This window comes from Hyperolius riggenbachi, chromosome 6 (assembly GCF_040937935.1).
Source record: "Hyperolius riggenbachi isolate aHypRig1 chromosome 6, aHypRig1.pri, whole genome shotgun sequence".
NCBI classification, from domain to species: Eukaryota; Metazoa; Chordata; class Amphibia; order Anura; family Hyperoliidae; genus Hyperolius; species Hyperolius riggenbachi.
In genome coordinates this window covers 350,629,067-350,640,102 of record NC_090651.1, presented here as the reverse complement: position 1 = coordinate 350,640,102, position 11,036 = coordinate 350,629,067, and the positions used below count along the sequence as shown (strand labels likewise).

Sequence of the window (11,036 nt, the reverse complement as noted above, 5' to 3'; positions counted from 1 at the left end):
CTCTGCCTATGCTGGAGGCACCTACCTATCTAACCTATACTTACTTGGGTTACCTATCTAACCTATACTGGTGGCAACTATATGGGCTACCCTATACTGGAGGCACCTACCTAGCTAACCTATAGTTGGGGCAACTCTCCCTGGCCACCTATACTGGGGGGGGGGGGGGGGGGGGGTGGCAACCTATGGCTGGCTAACTATACTAGGGGCAACTAGACCTGGTGGGGGAGGAATTTTTACACCCTCGCGCTGGGTGCAGTTTAGCCTAGAAACTGCACTGGCAGAGTATGGATTAAGGTGCCTGTACACTAAAGCCTCATTCACACAGCTAGATGAAACTTGGTTGAGGAAGTCGCTAATGACCGCTTCTGCTGATAATCTTCCTTGTGTTCAGCGTCCCCCAATGCCTTGACCAGCAATCCTCCAATCACTGGCCCAGAACATTGTTCTCCTTACTCACCCAACCCGCTGCATGACATCTATTGGAAACCTTCGGAGCTATTTTCACCTGCCGGTAAGGCGCCGGAAAATTTGGGCGCAGGGCAAAGCCCAAAAAAAAAAATGACTCACCCTGATCCTGCAAAAGTCCCAGCACCATTAATTATTTACCCCTCCAGGCCACCGTATTTATTCCTGTCTGAGAGCTGCTATGGCCTTAATTCACATTACGGCCCATAGCTGCACTTGGTGCGCCCACATTTCCAGGGCCGTTTTGCATATCTTAACCTGCTGGGATTCCCAGGTCTTCATGTGTAATGTACTCCCCTCTGGGCAATGCAGTGTTGGCAATAGAGCTAACATTCACCTGTGTCTCTCCATCACAACCGGGCACCTGTACCCCATGACCCAGTGACACATGTTACCGTACCATAGACATGCCATGGGACACACGCATCCTGGTGGAGATGGAGAGGAGACGCAGGGGGAGAGCACAGCACACAGGTGTTTGCTCCATTGTCAACTCTGCACGGCCTCCGATGTCTGAGTTCAGGTGCAGCTAAACAATCAGAGGGGTGATCTGATTGGCTGCTACAGATCTGACAGCTCCAGTTCAGGAGTGTTTATTATCAGTATCGGCTTTATTCGCCAAGTGTGACCAAAGTCACACCCGGAAAGGATAATAGAGCAGATAACGCAGACCTGAACTCAGAACTTCCTCTCTGCTCTAAAAAAAAATCAGCAACAGCATAATAAAACATAAAACATTTCTTTGTTACAGCTTACAGAACTCCTGCAATAAATCTGCAGACTAATTCCTGCTTTCATGGAAGCAAAGGGTTAACATCCAGTGTTCACAAATTAGCTGTCTGCTGAATTTCTGAGCTGACACGAGAGATCAAATGACCTTTGTGCTTACTTGAAGAGGGGGAATTAGACATCTCTAAAACCACACTGTGCATTTCTCAGTTTTCCATGTGTAGTGTGCAATAGTTCGGGTCCACTTAGACGCAACAACAGCAATTAGACATTACAGATAGACACGGGGGCTTACAGCAGAGGATATTTGGAGGTGGGAATGATGAAAAACGATGTAAATTTGCATAAGAGGGTGCTAGAGTTCCGGAGAAAGACCATGAGGGAAAGAGCTCCCGTGCCTGACGGTTCTGAGGTGGCGGCTGGAGGGGAAGTGATTGAAGTTGCCTGCCGTGGTGGGTGGAGTCATTGAGTCATACAGTATCTTGTTTGCCATGAACCTCAATCGGGTGGATTGGCATGTAGGGATGATTACAGATATGCGAATTGTTCAGAGTTAATGCAAATGTATGTAAATATATGCAGCTTAAAAATGGACCAATTAACTTAAACCTGGGTTTAAACGGATTGGTCCATTTTCAAGCTGCATACATTTGCATAAAAATTTGCATAATTTCAGAACAATTTGCATCTTACTGATCCTGCCTAGCGGCAGGGGTGACCGAATGATCCTCAATGCAGTGTTGATGACTCTTCGAAGGCCTGAACCTGTCGCTTGCGGATCAGCCTGCGTACCAGACTACAATAGAGGAGCGGAGGATAGACTTGATGTTGACAGCATAGAAGCAATCATTATGTAATAATCAACTATGCATCAGAAGGTTTGAGAAATATTTCCAAAAAGAAATTGGCTTTCTTTCTTTTTTTTTCACAAATCAATTTGATTTTCTCAAAAAAATAAATAAAGGTACAATAAGCGTTAGTGCAAGAACAATACAGCCACTGAATGCAGAGTGAGAATAAGGGCTGGTCCTGAGGACCGGCTGCCGGAGATTGTGCTCGCCGATTTACCGCTAGGAATCCACTGCGACAGGATAGAGATGAATGGGAGCCTACATCTAACAGCGTTAGGTGATTGTTGGTTTATCAAGATTTCAGACGCCACATGCAGCTTCTGGAATTGGTTGCGTCAGCGGTTACATTGTACTTCCATTGAGCTCTAAATGCAACAACGGCAAATGCTTTTCTGGGCAACAACAGAGAAGCATTTGAGGGTGACCAATCAAGTTGCTTGTCTGAACCTGCCCTAAAGATGTGCAATCTAAGAGCCACAATCAAGGTAACCATACATCAGGCGATATATAGGCAGACTGACCAACAGACAGATCTCTCATGACATCTGATCTGAGAGTTATCTGTTGGCTGCAGGGCTGTGGAGAGTAGAGATGTCTGAGTAATTTTTGGGCACCTGGCATTGGAGGTTTCATAAACTGAGGAGCCAGATGATTTTTGTAACCACTCCATAGCTGAGGAGTCGCAGCAATTTCGGTTACCTGGAGTCAGAGGTTTCTTAAACTTACAAGTTTGGATAATTGTTGTACACACGCCACAGCCCTGGTTGGCTGCCCATAAACCGCAGACTGATTTTTAGATACATTTCAGCACCCGATTGCCTGAGCAGTGTAATATCTCACGTGCCCTGCTGGCATGACTCCTGGGGTTCTTCACGTTAACTACAAGTGTTTGTGGCACGTATTACATCACAAACACGCATGCACGCACCTGGTGCCACATGATACAGGCATCTGTGGTAACGGCAGAGAACTCCAGGGGTCATGCCAAAGGGACAGGTGACTATTTACACGGCAAGGGGCACCGGGGGACAACATATTACACTTGGGGCAGAGAATCAAATAAATCAACCCAGCGGACATGTTGCTTCACCAGTTTTCTTCTGATTTGATAAAATTATGAAGTTGGATGGTCGGTCGGGCCGCAAAAGTGCTAGACGTATGGCCACAATCAGAGGTGTGCAGTAATAAATGTATACAATCATCTTTATACTGTACACATATGCATGACCAGTAACAATAATATATCTAGTGGAATATAGTCTTGGTCCTACATTCTTATTTACTGATATTACGCACTTATAAATTAGCTCAGTGTTTAAAAACTGTCTATGAAGACACCCAGCAACTAGTCTTGTCTCCTAGATACTTGTGACTTATCCTTCCAGAAGAGCAGTTTCCTGGGACTGTGTTTCAAGCGTCATAAAACTCTATTAAGCTCTAGTAAGCTAGTCTCCCTGGTGGGATTTGCTTTTACATGCTGTATTTTAGAATAAAGCTAGACACATTTAGATAATTAGTCAATTGTACTTTGAATTAAAACAATTGCCCAAACAACATGCCATATTTGGAATGAAGTGAAGAGAGAAAATAACGCTTCTCCCCAAAGAGCTTGAGGATGAAGCGCAAGCAGGATAGCAAATCTTATATAACAACAGAAAAGGAAGGATGATCCGCACATTGCCCCCCAAGAGCTGATCCACACATCCCCCCCCCCCCCAAGAGCTTTCTCTTATTTAGGACCAGAGCACACTAGCACAGGAGTGGGAAAACTTTTTGGACGAAGGGCTGTGTCACCGATCTAGAGATAGCTAGGGGGCCAAACTATCAAATTTAAACACTTTTTTTGTTATTGCCCCTAGGTACAGTATTAAAGTTTTGTCAAAATATTTCTATGGGAAATAAGCCATATTCCATGTGTACTATCAACATGCCCCCTTCAGTGTTCAATGGCAGCTGCTGCTGACATAATGGCAGCTCCTGGCATAAGTGGCTTCCCTTCCCTCAAGTCCAGGCCCAAGTACCTGTCTTCCCCCTCCACCAGGACTTCTGCGGCCGTTTATTATTGTCCCATAGTAATCAGTATAGGACTACAATAAAGGCTGACATTTCCCAGTTTATACTGAGTATACACTCCAGCGGCCATTTTTCTAGATCTATACTAATTCCTATGGGACTGCAGGAGAGCAGAGGGGGAGGCAGAACAGTGACATCGGTTGGCCCTTAGCATTGGTGCATACGGTGCAACAGCCTGCATGCAATGAAAATATCAAATGAGCTTTGGGGGCCTCTGGAAAAGGCCTGGCAGGTCGCATTTGGCCCTTGTGCCAGACTTTGGACACCACTGCACTAACGCATTTGTGTCTGCATCTGTAACATTGGTTTGCTGCTGAAAAGCAGACAGAAAAGGACACAAATGCATTAGTGGGCTCAGGCACCTAACGGACATACCCAAGATGCACATGCATACATCCATTAATAAAGAAAGCTCTTGTGGGCAATGTGCAGAGAACCCTTCCGGTTATGCTATATTTCTAACTTCAAATGCCTTGACCTGAGGGACTAATCATTTCCTTCTGTACAAGATGCAGTAAGTGGTTTTGTTCTGTCGTTAAGAGGGGCCACAGTTCCGCCTGAAGAACTTTGAGGGATTCTACATCATTTTCCTGATAGGCCATCACCATGGACTGCAGCAGCAGAAACACCTCTTCTGTCAAGTAGCTGACATGGTTGTGGCTGTCAAAAGCTTCCCAATCATACTTCTCTAATGTCTGCGCATGCTCTGCCAGGAGCTTCTGAGGAGGTGGCTGTAGCAGCATGAGGAGCAGGACACGTGATATCTCACACCCCACTATGATGTCCAGGAATGCCCCCACAGGCAGGCTGCTCCCTGAGGCATGGAGGCTCCTCTCCTCGGCCAGCAGCTGCCTCTCCGTGAGCACCGCCAGGGCCCCATCATAGTCGCAGGTCAGGATCTTGCAGGAGGCCACATAGCCCAGGGACAGCAGGCGCTCGATGGGGACCTGGCTCTGCAGCTCCGCCGCCCTCTGGAAGTAGATCAGGGCCTCCTCCAGCTTGCTCATGTCCCTCAGTGCGTTCCCCAGCTCCAGGCACAGGCTAGCCGCCATGACGGGCTGGTTGAGCTCGCTGTACACCTTGATGGCGAAGCTGTAGCAGTTGATGGCGGCCTGCAGATGCTCCTCGTAGGCGGGGCAGTGGAGCTCGTGGGCGTGGCACTCCTCCTGCAGGAAGAGGCGGGCAGCCTCGGTCAGGGCCAGGGCCTCCCCCGGAGCATGGAAGAGGGTCTGCTCACAGCGTGCCACGGCCAGGCTGCAGAAGCCCGCATACTGCAGACACTCCTGCTGCCGCAGCTCCTTCGCCAGCTGCCCGAACTGCTCCCCGGCCTCCGAGACATTCGGCTTCCGCAGGAAACGCTTCTTCAGTTTGTTGGAGACGGCGCGGTAGCGCAGCAGGAAGTCCCCCTCCGCCGCCATTGAGGAGCCGAGAGGACAGAAGCGGCGACCGTCCGAACTGCGCTGACAGGAGAAGGAAGCAAGTGAAGCTTCAAGCTACTGTGACGGGCGGAACCGGAAATGGATAGCCGGAGTAGGACAGGAAGTGGGATGTCAGCGGCGGAAATGACGCGCCCGGAAGATGGCTGCGTAACGTGACCTCCGGTCCGGAGTCCTGGTGAAATATGATTTAGGATGTTCTGAAATTATGTGACAGCCGTCTGTCTGTATCTTGTATATCCGAACAGCAGTTACTTATTAAAGAAAAAAAATCAGTTTAAAGGAAACTTAAAGCAAAGGGTAGAAAAAGAGTTCCACTTACCTGGGAACTCTACCAACCAGTAGCTAAGGAGCTGTGGGCCCTAATGCAAGTTTAACAATAGGGCCCCCAAGCACTCTATACATAACAATTGATACGGCGCACCAAAACCTGCCAATGGCAACTACAGTGTCAGCGGTGCAAGAAAGGGATGGGGAGCAGTGTGTTAATGATTACCACTATTCAAAGTATAGAAGTGATTATTATGAGCACAGGACCAATAGAGAGCTAAAACTGTACTTGAGGGAAGGCCCTTAGGGGCCCCTCTGGCCCAAGGACCCCAATGCAGTCACAACCTCTGCAATCTCTATTGCTACGCCCCTGCTGCCAACCCATTCAGAGCTTGGACACGCTCCTCCAGCACCCAAGGCTGAGACACCAAAGTTCGCCCCTCCATCCCTCTCACCCCAGCCGCCACACACTGATTGCTATTAGACTAATGCTGGGGATACACGGTACGTTTCTGTACCGTGTATCGACTAGCTGATCTGGCCAGCTGATAATATTCAGCTGGCCGGATCATGCCGCTCGACCCGCGCCCGCTCGATTCCCGCCGGCGAACAATGGCAGGGAATCGAGCGATGATAAGGAAGCGCCGGCAGGGCCGAGCGGCAATTGATCCGCGCGGACGAGCGGGGATGCGCCGGCATCGAGCCGCTGGCTCGATCTGGCGCACAAAACGAGCCGTGTATGCACGGCATAAGAGGGAACACCCCTGACACCTTAATCTCCAGTTATCTGGGTTGCAGTCACTGCCATGTATCCCCTTTTCTTATTTATCTTTGTTTCAAACACAATAGGAGAATGATAGCTGAGTGAGTTGTGCACCCCCTCCTACACTGCGCCCTGAGGCTGGAGCCTCTCTGCCTCGGCCCAGCCCTAAGCCCATTGAAGCTGTCTTGTGCCCGCGCTGGTCCTCAACAATTCTCCGGTCCCCGCCGTGGCTTAGTTTCGTTTTCTGCCAACTGAAAGTTGGCAGGCTACTGCGCCTACATCCTGGTTTGCGCTCCCATCAGCGAGAGTAGCCAACGCAGTACGAGGTTTTCTCGTACTGCGTCTGTGCAGGACGCTCTTGCTGATGGGATCACAAACCAGGCGGCAGAAAACGAAAGTAAGCCACAATGGGGGGCCGGAGGAACATTGAGGACCGGCACAGGACAACTTCAGGGGGCTGGTAGAAGCCCCAGGTAAGTGGAACTCTTTTTCTACCCTTTGCTTTAGGTTCTCTTTAACTTACTTGGGACTACTTGCAGCCCTGTGGAGTCATATTGTGCCCATACCATCCTTGGCGCCCCCCTCAAAGCTGTCTGGTTGCATCCTGTCGAAGGCTACTGCACATTCGCAGCCCCAAGATGCGTATGCCCTTATTGCGCTCCAAGGATCGATATGCGCAGTAGCGTCTTTTGCAAACTGCTCACGTGCATAATGCTGCCGTGCATGAGGAGGCGCATGACCGGCCAGCTATTCGGGGATCGCCGCTACTGGCCAGAGATTCTTAGGAGGACAGCGCGGGCACAGGTGGACTCCAGGGGCTGCCAGAATCCCTAGGTAAGTTAAAATGATCCACCCCCCCCCCCCCGCTATTGATTTCTGCAAATTAATATTACATACTTACCTCGCTGTCAGTTCCTCGCAGAAGCTCACCATTTTCTTCTTACAACAATTCCTACCAGTTCTGACAAGACTTTGTCAGAACTTAGATATATCAGTTGCTGTAAGTTATAACTGAAATGACAGCTGATGTGCAAGGTAATGTCCATGTTCCCCTATGGCTCAAGTGGGAACTTTAGCCAGTCGACGCAAGCGTAGTGCGCTCCCTCAGTACTGCACAGGTGCATGGGTAAAGCAGGTGGTGGCGAGACGGAGGGAATTCCTGTGGATGCGTACAACTGGCTGCGTTCGGCAGAAGTGACGGTACTGGCGATGGAGGCGGCTGAGGACGGTGGCGTGGGAGCGATCCATGCTGATGGGGCTGGAGGAAGCCCCAGGTATGTATAAATCTATTGGGCCTGATTCACAAAGCGGTGCAAACACTTTGCACGGCTGTGAAAAGTGATCTGAAGTAACTCGCGCACATTAAGCCCTATGGGACTTTGCGCGCGTGCGCGTTTGCGTGCGGGAGCTTCGCGCGAGTTACAGCACAAAGCGGTGATAACTTTGCTAGTGCAAAGGTTATCACGCCTAAAGTCTTTTAGGCGTGATAACTGAGTTATCACTGCTTTGTGAATCAGGCCCATTATGTGTTTTCATCTCTGAGTCCCTTTAAGGCTCAGCAGCTGATTCCTATATTGGAACATTTGCGTAGCGCATTTCTCCTGTTGGACTCATACTGCTTGAGAGATGCAGCCACTAGGGGCACGCTTTGTAGGCAGTAGCAGTGTTAGAGAGTCTTGCCCAATTACTCCTTACTGAATAAGTTCTGACTTATTAAATAGGAAAAGCCAACATTCGAACCCTGATATCCTATGTCAGAGGTGGTTCCCTTAACCAGTACACAATCCAACCACTATATGTGGGTGGATAGTGTAGTGGTTAAGGGCTCTGACAAAGGAGACCTGGGTTCCAATCTTGTCTTTTCCTGTTCAGGAAGCCAGTACGTATTCAGTAAGGAATCCTTGGGCAAAACTCCCTAACACTGCTACTGCCTATAGTGCATGCCCTAGTGGCTGCAGCTCTGGCACTTTGAGTCCAACAGGAGAAAAGCGTGAGATAAATGTTCTGTGTCTTGTGTGTCTATAGATCAGGCTTTCTCAACCAGGGTTCCTTTAGTTGTCTGCAGGGGTTCCTTGACATTTCCCCCATTGTGGGGGAAGCATAATAGAGCAAACTATAATAGGGGGGACTGTAAAATAAGCATTAAATTGGGGGTTAGAATAATAATGAGCACATCAATAAAAAGCACTGGGATAAGGAGACAGTATAATGAGTGGCAGTATAATAGGGGGTACTGAAATAAACAGTCGCACCAACTTTTAGACCATGCCTCCTGCAAAATGAATGCAGGGGTTACCTGAGATCCAAAAATTATTCTCCTCAGTTTATGAAGCCTCCGACTCCAGGTACCCAAAATTGCTCTAACTCCTCGACTGATGAGTAACACAGCCCTGATGAGTAATGAGGCCCTAGCATGATGACGTGTGATTGCTACCTCATGACGTTTAGGGCACGCTAACAATCTAGGGCATACCGACACCACAACGGGCTCTATTCACAATCACACATGCGGTAAGAGATATTTTACCGCTATATTATCACCAGTTATAATTTCCGCATTTTTTCCACATTCACTAAAAATGTTTCGCATGGGAACAATGCGTAAAAATTTTTTGGGAAACATGCGGAATTACATAGTAAACATGCGGAAACCATGCGGAAAAAAAAGTGGCATAAAAAAACTTGTCCCAAAAAAAAATTAAAGTTCAGTAAACAGCACTCAAGGCTCCAGACTCCATTTAAGTCAATGGGAAGCGAAATATATCAGCAAGTACTAGTAGGTGATAAAAAAATCGGTAGTTTAGTCAGAAATAGGCCCCGTTCACACTGCACGCGTTTCCAGCCGCGTTTTGGAAACGCGTGCAGGAGGCCGACACGCACGACATCAGACAGTGCATAGAGTGCACTGTCTGATGTTCACACTGCATGTGTTCCGGACCTGTGCGGTCCGGGAACGCATGCTGCACGCATTTTTTGTAAAAACGCGTGGCTGTCCCATTCACTTTTCAGTGATGGGATCAGCCACGCAACGCACACAAACGTGGATGGCATGCGTTCGCATGCGTTGCGTTCCGCACGCATGGCCATCCGTGTTTGTGATGTGAACGGGGCCTATAGGCGCCACTTTTTTGTGAATTTTTTTTTTTTTGCGGGAACTACCGACTTTTGCGGACTTTTACCGCATTTTTTACACATGCAGATAATTAATGCGTAAAATTTTACGCGTGCGGTAAATGTTCATGCGTGCAATTTTGTGAATGTCAAGATGGCCTCATTTCAGTCGGGAATTTACCACAAGTGCATTTCTGCATGCGGAATATGATTGTGAATAGAGCCCAGTGTCATGCCAAGAAAATGATGACCGCCAGGGAAGCTATATGGGGATAAGGGGGAAGCACAGCACACTAGACTACCTGGGTAGCCATTGGGGATGGGGGGAGGGGGGGCTACTAGACACCATGGAACTGTATGCGGGAGGGGGAGGGGTGCATGTAAAATTAGGGTGTGGCTAAAGAGTGGCAGAGGCATGTCTTAGTGTCCCATTTTTCTGGCTCCAAAAGGTGGAAGATATGGATCAGTGATCTCTGTACAGCACTGCGGAATATGTCAGAGCTATGTAAATGTATAATAATAATAGTGTGTGACTGAGATGAGGACATTAGAGTGTAAGCTCCTCTGCTACAGAGGCTGATGGGAATGGATCAGTGATCTCTGTACAGCACTGCGGAATATGTCAGAGCTATGTAAATGTATAATAGTGTGTGACTGAGGTGGGGACATTAGAGTGTAAGCTCCTCTGGTGCAGAGACTGGAACAGTAATCTATGTACAGCGCTGTGGAATATGTCAGAGCTGTATAAATGTATAATGATAATAGTGCGATGCATCATCTCGTCTAGACAGCCGTTTCTGAATGTTTATTGTGTGACATCTATGTGTGTTTATATCTAGTGGTATTAGGAGCGACGTATAATTAGATGGTGATTCATAGGGTACACTGCGGACCTGAAGAGTTGGCTCAGGAGTACAGATGACAGGAATGATTTGCGGTGGTCACTGAGGACTCTCAGCAGAGGGCCAGATAAACTCTGCGTTAAAAATGGTAAAACTTGCATAATAGAGCGTGACCCCTGTGACCTCGGCCAGTAAAGTGCGGCTGTGTGAGTCGAAAGCGAGGCCTTCAGGGCGCGGCTCGGACTCCATCTTGTCCCCTCTGACCAGCCTGAAGGTGACATTGGCCATTCCTCAGCTGCTCGTCTTTCAGAGCGGAGATTAGGGCAGCCTTGCTGCTCTCTGTCTATTGTCACGGCCTATTAATAGTTATTTCCATGCAAGGGGGTGACAGAGACGGGCCATGTGTCATGTTCCCACCGCTCGGCCAATAACGACATGGAAACCTCATCATAATGCCATATTAATGTCCAGCGATGAGCAGAGATCCGTCTCA

The 11,036-nt window shown here is 48.5% G+C and overlaps 2 protein-coding genes across 3 annotated transcripts in view; one reads left to right on the top strand and one right to left on the bottom strand.

Annotated features, from left to right (window-relative positions):
- Nucleotides 1-3,233: 3,233 nt before the first annotated feature.
- On the bottom strand, nucleotides 3,234-5,647 carry LOC137521843 (40-kDa huntingtin-associated protein-like). Its single transcript, XM_068241642.1, has one exon. The coding sequence runs from the start codon at nucleotides 5,537-5,539 to the stop codon at nucleotides 4,586-4,588; it is 954 nt and encodes a 317-aa protein (XP_068097743.1). The 5' UTR covers nucleotides 5,540-5,647; the 3' UTR covers nucleotides 3,234-4,585.
- A 23-nt stretch (nucleotides 5,648-5,670) lies between these two features.
- Nucleotides 5,671-11,036, top strand: part of LOC137521841 (chloride channel protein ClC-Kb-like) — a 104,485-nt gene continuing 99,119 nt past the window's right edge. Inside the window, exon 1 of one of the 2 annotated variants that reach the window (XM_068241636.1) lies at nucleotides 5,671-5,735. The gene's annotated coding sequence lies outside the window, so the exon portion shown is untranslated. The remainder of the gene's footprint in view (nucleotides 5,736-11,036) is intronic. The other variant, XM_068241637.1, reaches the window with a different exon arrangement.

Excerpts from the sequence above, each read along its gene's own strand:
- LOC137521843 (XM_068241642.1), bottom strand. The coding sequence starts at position 5,539 with ATGGCGGCGGAGGGGGACTTCCTGCTGCGCTACCGCGCCGTCTCCAAC.